Source organism: Lucilia cuprina, chromosome 2, assembly GCF_022045245.1.
Source record: "Lucilia cuprina isolate Lc7/37 chromosome 2, ASM2204524v1, whole genome shotgun sequence".
Taxonomy (NCBI): domain Eukaryota; kingdom Metazoa; phylum Arthropoda; class Insecta; order Diptera; family Calliphoridae; genus Lucilia; species Lucilia cuprina.
The window spans coordinates 9756778-9775200 of NC_060950.1; the positions used below are offsets into that span (position 1 = coordinate 9756778).

The 18423-nt window shown below is 29.5% G+C and overlaps 1 protein-coding gene across 1 annotated transcript in view; it reads left to right on the forward strand.

The window, feature by feature from the left end:
• LOC111681087 (UPF0047 protein YjbQ) overlaps positions 1 to 18423 on the forward strand; it is a 39149-nt gene that overhangs the window by 2572 nt on the left and 18154 nt on the right. Inside the window, exon 2 of the mRNA XM_023442808.2 lies at positions 3594 to 4954. Within this exon, the coding sequence (XP_023298576.1) occupies positions 4735 to 4954 (220 nt within the window). The 5' untranslated portion in view covers positions 3594 to 4734. The remainder of the gene's footprint in view (positions 1 to 3593; positions 4955 to 18423) is intronic.

Consider the following 18423-nt stretch of genomic DNA (forward strand, 5'->3'; position numbering starts at 1 on the left):
GATAGATAGATAGATAGATAGATAGATAGATAGATAGATAGATAGATAGATAGATAGATAGATAGATAGATATATAGATAGATATATAGATAGATAGATAAATAGATAGATAGATAGATAGATAGATAGATAGATAGATAGATAGATAGATAGATAGACCTATGACCATTTCGAGATATTTCTCATAATCAAGACTTATCCAACTATATTCATTACATTCATTTTCTAACTTTTTTAACATATTTACAGAAATTAGTGCATAAAGAGAATATAGAACGTTTAGTCTATCTATCTATCTATCGCTATGTCTGCACATACATTTATGCCTACAAAAGTGTAACTAAAAATTTTGAGTCAATGTAAATACTTTAAGATACTTATAAGCTTTGGCTTTTGAACGGCAACAAGAATATTTACTAATCGTAAACGATAAACCTTTTTATCTATTTTATGCTTCTACTTCTTCTTTTTGTTGTCATTGTCATAGCTGCTCTTGCAATATAAAACGATTTAAATTGTTTTTGCTTTTTATTGTTTCTTAATTGACAATTACAAATGTTTTAGTAGTAGTGATGCCAATTTAGTGCCTTTCCCTAATTATTGCAATGGAAATCTGTTGGTATAAATTCTTAGTACTTTTCGTTCTCGGAATAGTATTTTTTTTCAATATTGCACCTAAAGACATAGAATCCTAATGGAGTGAAAATCTTTATGAATGAACTTTTTAGTTCTAAGAATTATAAAAGGATAGGATTCTGAGAGACTAAACTTCCTGGTTTCTTATTGGTTCTTTCTTCAAATGGTACTTTTTGAATTACATATTTTTGATATTTATCCTAAAATAGAAAATGAGTTATGTTTATTTAATTACGATGAGGGTAGCGAAGCCTACCGGGTAATGTTGTTTTAGTGGTTGTCATGAACTAAAGAGAATTTGCACGTTTTTGTTTTATTATTAAGGTTTTTTTTTCGTTCATTTATTCGTTCGTTTTGTGTTCTCGTCTTGATACATTTTTTATTTTATATCATTGGAAATGTTTGTTGTTGTTTTTGTGCTATCTATATTAACGGTATGTTACTGTTTATACATAAATATACCAATACAATCAAATACATAATCATATACATATGTACATATATGAAAACTAAGGATAACAGTGTTTTTATGTAAATATGTTTGTTAAGATTAAATGTAAATTTGTGAGTAATGTTAATAAAATATTTTAAAAAGAAATAATACAATAACTACTGTTGTCTTAGCCGACTGACTGACTCAACATTCACTTTTTTGTTCATCTACATAGTATGAATTTTCAAAAGTTTCTAATTCTATGATAACAGACTGTAAGTTATGAGTGCAACATAAAACTAAAATTTATATAAATAAGTTGTTGTTTTTTTTTTGCTGCGAAATTACTTTTGATGTGAATGTTAAATCCTTTAATTCGAAAATTAATACTTTCTTCCAAACATCTTAGTTTTTTACATTTTTGATGTATTACATTTAATAAGGATTTTTTGTTGTTGACATAAATTAGGACAATGCCTTGTTAAATATTGAAATTTATTTAATCTCTTTTTTAAAAGAGTTCAGTGAAATTGTTTTGTTAAAATTACGTTTAATAACTATTAATACAAATATACATTTTAAATTATATACTTTAAATGTGATTGAAACTTTGATTATAAGAAATAATAGACTGTAGTAGCAAAATCTTTAGTAAAATTTTTAAATTTTTTTTTTGTAAAATTTCAATTTTTGGTGAAATTTTTAGTTTGTAGTGAAAATTTCAATTTTAAGTAAAAATTTTAGTTTTAATATTTGACTTTTTATTGAAATTTAGAATTTTTTGTGAAATTTTTATTTTTTTTTTAGTAAAAATTTAAATTTTTAGTAAAAGTTTAAATTTTTAGTAAAAATTTTAGTTTTTTGTAAATATTAAAATTTTTATTGACATTTTAAATTTTTAGTGAAATTTTAATTTTTAGTGAAATATTAATTTTTAGTGAAATTTTAATTTTTAGTAAAAACTTTAATTTTTATTAAAAATTTTAATTTTTAGTAAAAACTTTAATTTTTATTAAAAATTTTAATTTTTAGTAAAAAAATTAATTTTTAGTAAATTTTTGAACTTTTATTGAAATTTTATTTTTTTTTATGAAATTTTGAGTTTTAAGTGACTATGGACTCTAGTCTATGGATCAGACCATAGTCTATGGTTCAGATTATAGTCTATAGTCCAGACTATAGTCTATAGTCCAGACTATAGTCTATAGTCCAGACTATAGTCTATAGTCCAGACTATAGTCTATAGTCCAGCCTAAAATCTATAGTCCAGACTATAGTCTATAGTCCAGACTATAGTCTATAGTCCAGACTATAGTCTATAGTCCAGACTATAGTCTATAGTCCAGACTATAGTCTATAGTCCAGACTATAGTCTATAGTCCAGACTATAGTCTACAGTCCAGACTATAGTCTATAGTCCAGACTATAGTCTATAGTCCAGACTATAGTCTATAGTCCAGACTATAGTCTATAGTCCAGACTGTAGTCTATAGTCCAGACTATAGTCTATAGTCCAGACTATAGTCTATAGTCCAGACTATAGTCTATAGTCCAGACTATAGTCTATAGTCCAGACTATAGTCTATAGTCCAGACTATAGACTATAGTAAAATCTTTAGTAAACTTTTTTAACGAATTTTTTTTGTGATTATTTGAATTTTTATTGAAATTTTGAATTTTTTGTGAAATTTTGAATTTTTTGTGAAATTTTGAATTTTTTTGTGAAATTTTTATTTTTTTTTTTAAATTTAAATTTTTAGTCCGGACTATAGTCTATAGTCAAAATATAGAGTATAAAGTCTATTGTTCAGACTATAGTCTATAGTTCAGACAATAGTCTATTGTCCATACAATTGTCTGTAGTTCAATCTATATTCAACAGTTCAGACTATGGTTTGTTGTCTTTAACCTAAACTATGACCCAGGCTATAGTTTAGTTTTTCAATTTATTTCACTTTTATTCATTCCACTGTTCCTTTTCCTATATTTAGTTTATAGTTTAGCAACAATGTTTGTTGTCTTTAACCTAGTCTATGGCTCAGATTATAGTATAGTTTTTTAAGATCATAAATTTATATCTTTATTTAATTTTTAATCTCTTCACTTTGTATTTATTTTTCTATATTTAGTTTATAAGTTAGCAACAATGTGCGAGTGTGAGTAATAATAAATTTAAATAAATTAAAATTTTGACTGGGCGTATAATTAATATTTATTCATTTCTTTTTAAACTCATTACGTATGCGTGCCGTATAAATACATTATAATCATACTACTAGGCGTATAATTAATAATGAAAATGCAAAAAATTATTGGAACTTTTTAAAGTAAATAAATATAAATTGCAATAAATTAAATACATTCATAACTTAAACGTGACTTTTTTTAAATTTACATAACAAAATTAGGTAATATGTATGTATATACATGTGTGTGTGTGTACTTATTTAATGCATATAAAATTCAGCTAATTTTTCTTTTTTAACAAAAAATTGTGCTTTTTTTCTTCTTTTGCTTATTGCAGGTGTTTGGTTTATATTCCCCTTAAGAATTGAAACGAATGAAGGTTTTTTCAACATTCGACTTAAACTAAAGCAAGAATTATAAACGAAAGGAACAAGAATACCTAATAACACAAAAACTACAACAACTACAACCACAGCAGCAATAACATTAGCAGCATACAAGCAAATTTAGTAACTTGAGTGAATGGGAATACGAACAAAGAAAAAAAGTGTGAAATAGCGCACAAAGAAAAATCCAAAAAATAAAAAATCCTAATAATAAAAAAATGCTGGTGCATTGAAAACAGAAAAATAAAGTTTAAGCAACGAAGCACAGGATTTATTTCAAAACCTTCCCCCTCTCCATACTAAAGAATATAACAACAGCAACAGAAAATTCTCTCCAACAAAAGCAACAATATACATTGGCAGAGTAATAAAATCTCACGAATTAACAGTTCCATACATATAATTGAGGTGTAAATAGAGGAAACAAAAAATCCCAAAGGAAAAGGGTGAGATTAAGTGTATGTAGTAAATTAGTTAGAAATAAACACAGAGAAACAAAACAAGAAAACCAACAACAACAACAATAATTAAGAGGAGAGGCTTAAAGTAATTAAACACAAAACAAAGTAAATTGCAATTAAAACGACACAAGACACGACGTCAACAAAACAAACAATACAACAAGCTACTGTTGCTGCCGCTGTTAGTGGATTACCAATAACTACAACATCATCATCATCTACAACTACACATCAACAAACATCACAACAACAACAGCAATCACAAAAAGCTTTAACTGCTGCCCACACTTATCCACAGCTTCAGCAACACCATCAACTACATTTACAATTAAATCCAACAACAGCGGCAGTAGCAGTAGCAGCATCAACAACATCCGAAGCAGCAACAACATCAGCAACAGCAGCGGCGGCAGCAGCAGCCACTTCCTCCTCCTCCATTACAGCTAAAACTTCAAAACCGCAAACAACAAGTGCAGCGACTACCAGCCGTAGTCGCCATAATCGACGTAGTAACAGTACCGGCATCACCACGAATCCACACGGTAAAAGCGGCGGTAACACAACGGCGTCTAATATTAAACAAAGCGCCAGTCGCAACAGCAACATACGCAGTTCTTCGTCCAATAGCACAATGGCCTCTTCCAATCATCGGGGCGGGGGTGGCGGCGGAGGAGGCGGTGGAGGCGGAGGCGGTGGTCCCTCTAGTTCAGGCTTACAAATTGGCTCAGCGTGGTTTCAGCGCAAAATCAATTTACGACCACAACATCGAGGTGTTCATTTAGTAACTGAAGAAATTCTAAGACAAATGCCTGAATTGGGACAATTTTCAGTGGGATTATGTCATGTGCAAAGTAAGTACAAAGAGATTAAACAAAAAGAAAATTTATAAAAAATGAAAATAAAATCTACAAGGTTTATTTTCCTCATTTTATTTTAACAAATATGTTTATATGTACAAATGTTAGTTTTCTTTGTTTATTAAAGAAAAAAAAGCAGTTTCCTTGTTCTTGAGCCAGAAAATTTTTAAGAAAATAAGGGAGGGAGTAAAAGAAAAACATATTTAAAAGCTTTTGTTTGATGAAAACTTTATAAAGAACAATGAATTGTTGCTTTTCAATTTGTTTGTAAAAAAGAACATTTTCTTGTGATTAGAATGTAAAAAAAAGAAACAGAAATAGTTTTATTTGTATGATTTTTATTTAGAATTCTAAAACAGTGATAGAAATAAAAAGGAAATCGTTATAAATTTTGATTGCATAAGGTTCAAAAATTCAGAAAATCATAAAAGTTCCAAGTACCAGAAAGTTCCCTTTTATAGATTTACTTTGAATAAACATGCCGCTAGTTTAATTTTGCGTTTAAAAGTTCAATATTATAAAAGACCAGCTATACCTAGTGTGCTTTGCTATTCCCAGATATATGAAATTTTATAGTTTATTCATATGGGTGTTACCAAGCTCCCCATTGAAAGTACGGCCGTTATTGGCTAAATTTTCACATCAAGGAGGGATGGTGCCGCCCCCCTCAATGGTAGTCCGCCAATTTATTACCTAAAATGTATGATAAAGGTCTTCGTCTAAACTGTTAAGATTATGACAGTGAATTTATTGATTGATTGATTGATTGATTAAGAGGGCACCAAGCACTACAACCCAAGTTCAAAAATCTTTTGTGTAGCCTTTTTCCTATTTTTTTCATTGGAGATTTAGATCACATATGAATCTTAATGTTCTAGACGCTGAGAGAATATTTTATAATATTTTATTAGACGAAAGAAAAGCGCATCCTAGAATACTCACTCTAGGAGGCCATAATAGATGATGTTTCATCATGTATTTCGCAAAATTGACTATGCAACATAATACTGTTAGCAAAAATGTGTCGGTGGTATCTTAAACTAGTGTCCGGTATATAGTTCCGTTAATCTTAGGTCTCTCTTATTGAGTGACAGTTTTTTGCCTGACTGAGTCCTGAAAAATTGGTGGAAAAATTCTGATTCTACATACGAATCGTATTTTGCCCTTATGTATCATTTGGGGATAACAACAAATAGTTCTGGTTCAATAAATTGTTGCCGGGCACTCCTGTTTGCCAGACAGTCGGCCCATTCATAGCCAGAATGCCCTTCATGACCGACCTGATTGAATATGAAAGTTAAACTTTAAAGGCCGTCTAACTATCCGACATAACAAATAATTTTTAATCCTCTCAGTTTTCTTCTTAGACATTCTCTTATGCAAATGAAAATTTCAAAAACTTCTGCCTGAAAGATTGAGGGGTAATTACCCATAGGGATGTCCTTTTGAACGTATGGTTCCGCTATTGTCATTTATCTCGATTTTGAAGATTCTAACAACAATAGTGTTCGAGATATAAAATTTGTTATATTTGGGAGATGACACCAGTTTTTCTGAACGTCCTGGTGCAATAAATGGTCGCCTTGCGCATCTTTTTGCCAGACAGTCTGCTCTTTCATTGCCAGAATGTCCTTAATGACCAACTACCCAACATAGTTTGAGTTTATTATGTTAATCCACTTATTTAGAGATGTCAAACAGTCAAGTACGACATCCGACCAAATATCATATGAAAGTAAAGCCTTAAGGGCCGTCTAACTATCCGACGTCACAAATATCTTTAATTCTCTCAGTTTTCTACTCAGTCATTCTCTTGTGTAAATGAAAATTTCAAAAACTTCTGCCTGAAAGATTGAGGGGTAATTACCCATAGGGATGTCTTGGAAATTTGGGCAAAAGATTCCAGCTCCGGTATTGTCATTTATCTCGATTTTGAAGATTCTAACAACAATAGTATTCGAGATAAAAAAATTTGTTATATTTGGGAGATGACAGCAGTTTTTCAGAACGTCCTGGTGCAATAAATGATCGCTGTGTGCCGCTGTTTGATAGACAGTCTACTCTTTCATTGCCAGAATGTCCTTAATGACCAGTTGCCCAACATAGTTTGAGTTTATTATGTTTATCCATAGGTATGTCTTTTTGGAAATTTTCCAAAGATTCCAGCTCCGGTATTGCCATTTATCTCGATTTTGAAGATTGTAACAACAATAGTGTTCGAAATATAAAATTTGTTATATTTGGGAGATGACACCAGTTTTTCAGAACGTCCTGGTGCAATAAATGATCGCTGTGTGCCGCTGTTTGACAGTCTGCTCTTTCATTGCCAGAATGTCCTTAATGACCAGTTACCCAACGTAGTTTGAGTTTATTATGTTTATCCACATTATTTGGAGATGTTAAACAGTCAAGTACGACATCTGACCAAATATCATATGAAAGTAAAGCCTTAAGGGCCGTCTAACTATCCGACATCACAAATATCTTTAATTCTCTCAGAACTGACTCTACAAGTCTCAGAGATCTTAGACGGATATAATGTTACACAAAGTAGGACCTGGTCCACACTAGGAAACTTTTGTTGAGAAACTTTTTCTTAACTCTCTTTTGAAGTTTCCTTAGAGCACACACACATAGAAACATTTCTTTTAGAAACTACGTGTAAATTGCATTGTTTTGTTGTTGTACGAATGAGAAGAATAACAAAAAAATAAAAGTTTCCGTGTACGAGAAACTTCGCATCTCGAGAAACATAGATGATATTCTTTCTCTCTCACGCAAAATCAAAAGTTTCCCAAAACAAGTTTCCTAGTGTGAACCGGCACTAACTGTAATAGTTTCCAAGATAAATACATTTTTGTATTTATATGGGTAGTGCCACGCCTCTTGCTGATAGTTTGCCTACTAGTTGTCTTAAATAATCATATTGAAACTAAATTGTCTCCGACAAAATTTAAGGAAAATATTGAGTTTTTTTCCACTTTTAAATATTGGTGAGTTAAACTACTCCTATTAAAAAAAAGTTTAAACACCAGTATGTTCCTTTTCTTCAATTCCCACTTTTCTCTATTGTAACTGTACACAGTTTTAGTTGAATTTATTTCAAAAAAAGAAATTTACTTGTTTTATTGTTTTGTCTATATTAGTGTGTCATGATTTTGAAAATGTTTTACGAACGATTGTTCTATTATTTCATATATCATTCATTCCATTCATTTTATTCCATTTTCAGTTTATTTATTATTGTTATTTTTGTAGTGTTGTTGTTATTGTTGTTTTTTTTATTGTCAGTAAATCGATATTATATGAATGTTTATAAATTTAACGTAGAGATGTTGTTATTGTATATTGTTTGTGTGATTGTTATATATATCAAAAAATGTTTGTATATATTTCTATATACAGATATATATAACTATGATTTGTGTTTGTCAGGTAATATGATTTGTATTTTATTCCAAAAGTGACATTCATTCTGATACAACACTGTTTCAATGGAAATGTTATCAATTTACTTTTATTGTAAAAATTTGATTTTTTTGAAAGTAAATAACGCAAAGTAAACTGCGCTGAATACAAATCTAAATCATTACACGACAGTACCGGAATGACCTGATACTATGGACTAAAAGCTGTCAACCCCAGCAATAACTACTTAACAATAACTACACAACAACAACTACGTATTTGAGACGTTATAACAGCGCCAAAACAACTTAAATTATTTTCTTACTTATCTCATTCCCAAAGTGCTAATATATATGGGAGGTGCCAAGCCCCACAACTCCCATTAGAAGTCCCCCTGTTCTCAATGTCAAATTTGAAGATTCTAGCACTAATAGTTTTATAGATATACGATTTTTTCTATTTAACTCATAAGGGGCCTCCATGCCCGCTCAGATAAAAGTCCGCCCCTTTATCTCCAAAATGTTTAGATGAATATTCAAATTTTTCGTGCAAAACTTGAAGAATCTATTTCTATTAGTTTTCCGGATAAACTAATTATTGTGTTTAATTTATGTGGGAGATACTGCCCTCCTCTCATTGGAAGTCCGTCATTTTATTAGCCAAAGTGTTTACATGGATGTTAAAAATCTTCGTACTAAATTTTAAGATTCTAAATTAAATAGTTTCCAAGATAAGCTAATATTTTATTTATATTGTAGGTGCCACGCCCCCTACTGTTAACTCGCCTACTTTTTATTCTAAATAATTATATTGACACTTAAGTGGCTTCGTCATAATTTGAGGACTAAACCTGTTATATTATCTCAGATACACTGATTAAATATTTTCTAAATATGGGCGTGGCTGCTCGCCCTCTTGATATACCAATATACATGAAAATCGGTTCAGCTGTTTAGTAGTCTATAAACTTCAGACATACAATCAAACACTTATTCCATTACATCCCCCGGGGGCATGTTACCTTGGTGAGACCTCCACCTTGGTGTTATTGCAATCCCGGGGTATAAAGAGGTGGCCAATACCTCCAGTCTGACCGGGACTGAAAAAGTCTATTGCTTGGTTGAGGTTAATTCGGGATCCACGTAGTGGCTGTGGTTTAAACCCAAATTCGTGGGGAGAGTAAGTGGCGGTTAAAAGACTGATGCATGACAAAGTCAATATTTCGAGACAAGTTCGGTGCTGTTGCCGAAAACAACAGATACCCCACAGAGGAGTGACTGTGGGCCTAAGCGTTGGAAATGAGTTGGTATTAATTGTATGTGGTACGAGATGAAAGTGGGGTACGGCGAGCCTCACCCACCCGTCTACCTATAATAAATGTGTCGTATGTTTTTCTCTTATGAATGTGTCGTGTGAATGAGATGTGTGCTGGGTTGAATGAAGATGGATAAAAGGTATCATATACGGCTTATTGATGGATCGTACTTCGGTCCACTGGTTACGTCTCTAGCTGCTGTTGCCGAATTAACAGAGACCATCCAATGGTCAGAGATTAGATAGCTCAAGTACTCCAGCAAAGGACTTGTCCATGGACCGGTCAAAGCCAATGTACAAAAATTGCCACCTGAGTTCTTCATTGAAGAACAAAGGGGCGATGGTAGACCGTTCTCAAGTCTACCCAGTGGATGGAAAAGACCACAGGCTGTCACGGCAGGTGCTCACATTAAAACTCTCGACAGTCATATTCCATTACAAAGATAATGAACAAATATGTTGGATCCACTCATACCTGACGATGTTCCATTTGACTCAAGACCAAGTTTTGATTCAATTTAACGATGTCTCAACAGTAGTTAGACGATTTAATTACTTACGGTTACGATCAAGAAATGATTTTGAGTGAATATTTCTTTAATAGCGTTTAGATAGCATTTCGGAAATGCGAGAACATATTTCATAATCTCAGATTTTTCAACTTTTTGTTGATTTCTACTTGGAAATGGTGTATTATTACCAGATTTACTAATAAAATTAAATTTAGATATTTGCTGTCATATATTATGTCATACCGCACTATGGGTAGTAAATTTAATTTTGTTCCAATAAAGTTTAAATTTTAAAATATGACAAAAATAATATAAAAACTTTTTTGTTAAGATTCTATTAAATGTTTAATCACGTTTTATAGAAACTTACCACCTAGTTTGTAACATACAAAATCATAACTACACTCATCATTAATTTAAAATTCTACCCTTTATAATGCATAAGAATAGCTTAAAGAAAACAAGAACAACAACACGACACCCAAGGAATTGTGTGATGCAGTCAGTTGTCAGTGAGAGTTGAATGTTTGGTTATAAAATGGAAACCGGATGTTGATTTTGAAACATGCTGGGAATTGTGAGTTGCATGTAGAGCAAGCAACTGCTGCTGCAGCTGTAATTTAAATTCTTATGCTATTTACAATGCATTTGCTTTGTTTGCTAACAACCAACCAAATGTCTTAATGTAGTTGTAAAAAAATAACTTTTTTTACATAAATATTCCTTTATTCTTTTGGCCTATAAGGTACTTTAAACTAAAAGTTACTTAAGTTTAGTTTGTTCTTTATTTTTTTCGGCAAAAACTTTAAATTTGAAAAAAATATATTTGATAGTTTTTCTAGACGAGTGTATTCTATTGCAAGTGCTGCAGTTTTTTTTTTAATTTTTTCTGAAACAAAATATAAAAATGTTTATTTCTTGTTTGTTTAATATTACTTTAAACAATTGTTATGTATTTCAATAAAAAACGATTTGAATAAAGTTAAACAAATGCAAACATGTGGGATAATTGAAAGTATATGGTTGGGAATTTTATAGAAAATATTTAAGTCTAGTCTATAATCTAGTCTTAAGTCCAGTCTAAAGTCTAGTGAATAGTCTAGTCTAGTCAATAGTCTAGTCTAGTCAATAGTCTAGTCTATAGTCTAGTCTATTGTCTAGTCTATAGTCTAGTCTATAGTCTAGTCAATAGTCTAGTCTATAGTCTAGTCTATAGTCTAGTCTATAGTCTAGTTTATAGTCTAGTCTATAGTCTAGTCTATAGTCTAGTCTATAGTCTAGTCTATAGTCTAGTCTATAGTCTAGTCTATAGTCTAGTCTATAGTCTAGTCTATAGTCTAGTCTATAGTCTAGTCTATAGTCTAGTCTATAGTCTAGTCTATAGTCTAGTCTATAGTCTAGTCTATAGTCTAGTCTATAGTCTAGTCTATAGTCTAGTCTATAGTCTAGTCTATAGTCTAGTCTATAGTCTAGTCTATAGTCTAGTCTATAGTCTAGTCTATAGTCTAGTCTATAGTCTAGTCTATAGTCTAGTCTATAGTCTAGTCTATAGTCTAGTCTATAGTCTAGTCTATAGTCTAGTCTATAGTCTAGTCTATAGTCTAGTCTATAGTCTAGTCTATAGTCTAGTCTATAGTCTAGTCTATAGTCTAGTCTATAGTCTAGTCTATAGTCTAGTCTATAGTCTAGTCTATAGTCTAGTCTATAGTTAGTCTATAGTCTAGTCTATAGTCTAGTCTATAGTCTAGTCTATAGTCTAGTCTATAGTCTAGTCTATAGTCTAGTCTATAGTCTAGTCTATAGTCTAGTCTATAGTCTAGTCTATAGTCTAGTCTATAGTCTAGTCTATAGTCTAGTCTATAGTCTAGTCTATAGTCTAGTCTATAGTCTAGTCTATAGTCTAGTCTATAGTCTAGTCTATAGTCTAGTCTATAGTCTAGTCTATAGTCTAGTCTATAGTCTAGTCTATAGTCTAGTCTATAGTCTAGTCTATAGTCTAGTCTATAGTCTAGTCTATAGTCTAGTCTATAGTCTAGTCTATAGTCTAGTCTATAGTCTAGTCTATAGTCTAGTCTATAGTCTAGTCTATAGTCTAGTCTATAGTCTAGTCTATAGTCTAGTCTATAGTCTAGTCTATAGTCTAGTCTATAGTCTAGTCTATAGTCTAGTCTATAGTCTAGTCTATAGTCTAGTCTATAGTCTAGTCTATAGTCTAGTCTATAGTCTAGTCTATAGTCTAGTCTATAGTCTAGTCTATAGTCTAGTCTATAGTCTAGTCTATAGTCTAGTCTATAGTCTAGTCTATAGTCTAGTCTATAGTCTAGTCTATAGTCTAGTCTATAGTCTAGTTATAGTCTAGTCTATAGTCTAGTCTATAGTCTAGTCTATAGTCTAGTCTATAGTCTAGTCTATAGTCTAGTCTATAGTCTAGTCTATAGTCTAGTCTATAGTCTAGTCTATAGTCTAGTCTATAGTCTAGTTTATAGTCTAGTTTATAGTCTAGTCTATAGTCTAGTCTATAGTCTAGTCTATAGTCTAAAAAGAAGAACATTAAGATGGTCCGTAAACTATGGCTAACGGTATAACTATAATATGATTATTCATAGACTTTTACCTGATCTTGCTAATTGAATTTTTCCATTGTAAAACATTGTTGTTATTGTGTAAAATTTAATATTTATTGCAAAACTACTTTCAATTTAATTGCAATTATTTTTTAATTAAAGATTAGCTATCATCCAATCTGACATGTTATTGTTATTTATTTTATACTTTTTTTAAGACAAAACTGATAAACAGTTTCTGTTTATATAAACAAATTTTTTAACAATCTACTATAACACATTTAAATTACTTCCTCTTGTTTTAGCAGTTTTTTCTTTTGTAGTTTTTTTCTTGTTATTTATGCAACTTTTTTTTTCTCTGTGTGAAGCATATGTACCCTAGTTTTTTTTAATATATCTTTTTGTTTAATTAACTTAAGGTTAAAAAATATTAAAGAAACTGTGTCACTGCGCTCATATTAAAGTAAAAGAAAGAAAACTAAACAAACAAACGCATAAAAATACTACACGCTTCTTAAACCAAAAACCATCCAACTCAATACTACTTTATACGAACGACTCCATTTTACTTAAACTCAACTCTGTCTAGGTTTGTCTATTTGTATGCATTCTTCCCCTGTAGTTCGAGGTAACTCTTACAAATTAGTTGTTTTCTGTTATGTGTTTAGGAGGACTAAGTTCATTCATAAATAATAACTTTCTAAGGAAATAATTTAATGTGTATCTTCTCTACATTACTAAGAGACACAAAAGTGACAATTTACTTTTGGCTAATTTATTAATTTATTTACTACAAAGTTATATATTTTAAACGATAGTTAACAATTTGAAACAAATTTTTTTTATAAAAAGGGATACATGGAAACCATATAACACTTCGGACATGTGTTTCTGATTCTATTTATGTGAACGTGTAAGTGTGTTAAAATTTTTACTGCAAAATTCCATGGCCTAAAAACACTTTGCACATAAATATTTTAAATATAAAAGAAACAAGTGAGTGAAATAAATGAAAAGAACTTTACTATTTTCTTATAAAATAAAATTAGTTTCGATCAATTTGTACTCATTACAACCCCAGTATATAGCCAATAGTTCTGGAAACTTGAACAGAGATAGAGATACATATAGTTAGTAGAAGTCATTACTAAACTACTTACTAAACTTTTAACTGTGAATTTACTGGAAAATAGTGATTAATTTGAAATAATTTGTTCTGAAATCAAGTGCAATTCGAAGTGCGAATCAAGAATACGATATCACCTGTATGAAAAAACCAAATTCGAATGAAACCATTTTTGAGACATCGAGGTCTACCTGATCAGATCTTTCTGATCAAGCTTCCGCTGAGACAAGATAACCATGCTACTTATCAGAAATGACAAGTTATTTTCCCGATTCTTTTGCAGCGAATAACGTATTAATGTTATTAATGAAAGATTTAGTTAAAATGATTGCTGGGTTTTCATACACACCTATACCATTGTATAAGAATATATTCCAAGAATTTGTGTTAAAAAGAAAAGGAAATGCAAATAAGCGTTAACACGCACAGGAAATACTTTTAAATAGGCTGTGATATAAAATATACGAGGATCATAGCAAACATGTTTAGAAAAGTTGCTACAAATTTTTCAATAACTTGTTTTTGCAAAAAAATTTTAAACAACTTTTCTATAAAAGGTTGTGGAAAATTTGAAGCAATTTTTTATAACAACTTGTTGCAAATTTGAAGCAACTTTTCTTTAAAAAGTTGTTGCAAATTTGAAGCAACTTTTCTTTAAAAAGTTGGTGCAAATTTGAAGCAACTTTTCTTTAAAAAGTTGGTGCAAATTTGAAGCAACTTTTCTTTAAAAAGTTGGTGCAAATTTGAAGCAACTTTTCTATAAAAAGTTGGTGCAAATTTGAAGAAACTTTTCTATAAAAAGTTGTTGCAAATTTGAAGCAACTTTTCTATAAAAAGTTGTTGCAAATTTGAAGCAACTTTTCTATAAAAAGTTGTTGCAAATTTGAAGCAACTTTTCTATAAAAAGTTGTTGCAAATTTGAAGCAACTTTTCTATAAAAAGTTGTTGCAAATTTGAAGCAACTTTTCTATAAAAAGTTGTTGCAAATTTGAAGCAACTTTTCTGAAAAGATGTTGCATATATGCATATATATGAAGCATTTCTATAAAAAGTTGTTGCAAATTTGAAGCAACACTTCTATAATAAGTTGTTACAAATTTTAAGCAAATTTTAAACATTTTTTTTATAATAAGTTCTTACAAATTTGAAGCAAATTTAAAGCAAACTTTTCTATAAAAAGTTGTTGCAAATTTGTTGCCAATTAGAAGCAAGTTTTCTATAAAAATTTGATGCAAACTAGAAGCAACTTTTCTAAAAATTAGCTTTTAGTTTAAAGTATAAAATCTAAACTAATTTTTGCATATAAATCATATGAAAGAAGTTTTTATTAAGATAAAATAAAATACTAGACAATAAAATTTTCTAAATATTAATAATCAATTGAATATTTTTATCTTAAGCATAAATTATAATTGTAAAAAAAGTATTTACCATAAACTTTTGAAATTTTTCTACACAAAAGTAAAAATTCTTTTAAATCATTTTAAAAATGTGCCATCTAATAGAAATGTACATTTCTTATTTGCTACCATTCTTATCTTCATCATAATATTGGCACCTTATAACAAGCATTTAGAAAAATTCACTTGTATAAACTAAAGATAGAAAATGAAAAATTAAAAAAAGGGTTTTTTTTGAATTTTATTTTTAATAATTAAAAATGTTTAAATTTAAAATATTAAAAATTGTTTTTAATTAATATTAATCATACGCCAACTTTACAGCAAATTTATATTTTTGTAATGTTTTAGTGAAATTTATTATCTGATCAATATACCACAACTTTTGTGTTCATCCTCAGCCTATAGCATAAAATTGGAATAGTTTATACAACAACAACAGCATCAACTGGTACTAAAATAATAAGTATAGAGTAGAATATCAAATAAAAAAAAAACAAAAAATCAATATTGATGTCTCGACCTCAATTGATTATTTTGTTACTGCTTCTTCATCTTTTGCTGATGTTAATAATTAAAGTGGATTTGTTGTTGTTGCTGCACTCTGCATCGCATCAAAGTTAATGTTTTATTTAACACATACAACAAAATCGTCGTCCCTTTTAACAACTAAAAACTACACAATAGTTTGTTCTTATTTAGTATTACTATGAAAAGAAATATTAAATCAGTCATGCCAGTTGCCAGACTCAATAGTCAATTGTTTATCAGCTTCCACTCATAAATCCTTATAACCCAATCATTCCGTCAGTAAGTCAATCATTTACACTTCAAATTTTGTATTGTTGTTTAATTTTCTCATCTATTCCATTTTCTTCTACTCACATTTTTATAGATAATCGAATTTTCTTTATTAAGGTTTTTAAAAATTTTTGCTTTAATTAAACAGTTAGTTAGTTGCCTCCAATGGTGATAATAATTGTGATGAGATTTGGAAATGGTTTCTATTGTCCTGAATAAAAATAAATATTTCTAAAACTTTTTGAAAAAAAATTGCTTTAAATTTGCAGCAATATTTTATAGAATGTTTCTTCAAATTTGCAACAAATTTTTACACAAAAGTTGCTTTAAATAAGCAACAACATTTTTAAAAAAGTTACTTCAAATTTGATTTTTTTTATGGAAAATGCTTTAAATTTGCAACATCTTTTTGTACAAAAAGTTGCTTTAAATTTGCAACAACTTTTTGCAGAAAAGTTGCTTCAAATTGTCCTGAATTAAAATAATTCTTTTTACAAATTTTTGTTGAAAAGTTGCTTTGAATTTGCAACAAGATTTTTTTACAAAAGTTGCTTCCATTTTAAAACAACTTTCTACACAAAAGTTGCTTCAAAATTTGCAACAACTTTTTGTCAGAAAAGTTGCTATAAATTAGCAACAAGATTTTTTAGAAAAGTTGCTTCAAATTTGCAACAAATTTTTACAGAAAAGTTGCTTTAAAATTGTTTCTTTTAGATAAAATGCTTTAAATTTGCAACAACTTCCTGTAAAAAAGTTGCTTTAAATTTGCAACAACTTTTTATAGAAAAGTTGCTTTAAATTTCCAGCAGAAAAGATGCTTTAGATTTATCAAAAAATTTTGTAGACAATTTGGTTCAAAGCTACATAAACTATGCAACAACTTTTTGTGAAAAGTTGCTTTATATTTGCAGCAACTTTTTGTAAAAAAATTGCTTCATATTTGCAAAAAATATAGAAAAGTTGCTTTAAATTTGCAGCAACTTCTTGTAGAGTAGTTTCTTCAAATTTGCAAAATGTTTTTGTACAAAAATTGTTTAAATTTCTCAACAACTTTTTATAAGAAAGTTGCTTCAAATTTACAACTTTTTATAAAAAAAATTATAGAAAATTTGTTTCAAATATGTAACGACTTTTACTTCAGATTACTTCAAATATTCAAAAACTATTTTTAAGAAAGTTGCTTCAAATTTTTAACACCTTTTTCTAAGAAAATTGTTTTAAATTTTGAACAACTTTTTGTAGAAAAATTGCTAGTTATAGAAAAGTTGCTTTAAATTTGCAATAACTTTTAATAAGAAATTTGCTTGAAATTTGCAACAACTTTTTATAAAAAATTGCTTCTGATTTGCAAGATGTTGCTTTAAATTTGTATTAAATTTTAGTAGAGATTTTGCATCAACTTAATTTGCGAAAATGTTAATAAAATCTTTTATAAATATTTCCAATTTTCTTTTAATAAGTAGACAAACTAAAACAGGTATGAATGTATAGACGGGCATGACCGATCATTTAATACCCTAAGACTAAAGGCCCTATATGGTGGTACTGTTGTATAAGGGCTAGGCGGAATAATGGACTGATTTCGACCATTATCAATAGCATAGCAAATGAAGAGTATGTGTCAAATTTCATCAAATTATCTTGAAAATTGTGAACTGTATCGTGTGTACAAGGTCTACATGGATACACAGACAAACAGACAGACTGACAGACACACGGACGGATGGATGAAGAGACATAGCTAAATCGACTCTGAAGGTTATTCTGAGCCGATTGAAATAATTTATGGCGAGTGTAGGACCATTATTTTTGGGTGTTACAAACATCAGCACAAACGCATAATGCCCTCCTCACTATAGAGGTTAAGGGGTTCGTTTCATCATGGTCCATTCATTAAAATATATTCAATCATTTTGTTGTTACTGTTGTTGACAATGAAAACAAAAAAACTCATATTACAATCCATTATTGACCAGATACTAAGAAATTGTTATGTAAATGAAGAAATCTAAACTAAAGCTCTAATTAAAATATAAATAGAAAAGAAAAACTAAATTAAAATCCATAATAATAAATAAAATCTATATGGATATTTGAATGATAAATCTATGTATATAACTCTATAATGTTATGTCTAGTGTGTTTTTTAACAATTATTTATAAATTTATATAGTTTTGTTAAGAGATTACTTTATGCTTAAATAATTTGGAAAATGACGATAATATTTGCTTAAGAATAAAATGATTTTGTATAGAAAATAATATTTATAGTTTTTAAATACTTAAGAAATAACAAAAGCTTAATTTTTATGCATAAAAAATTTTGTTAAAAGTTGTG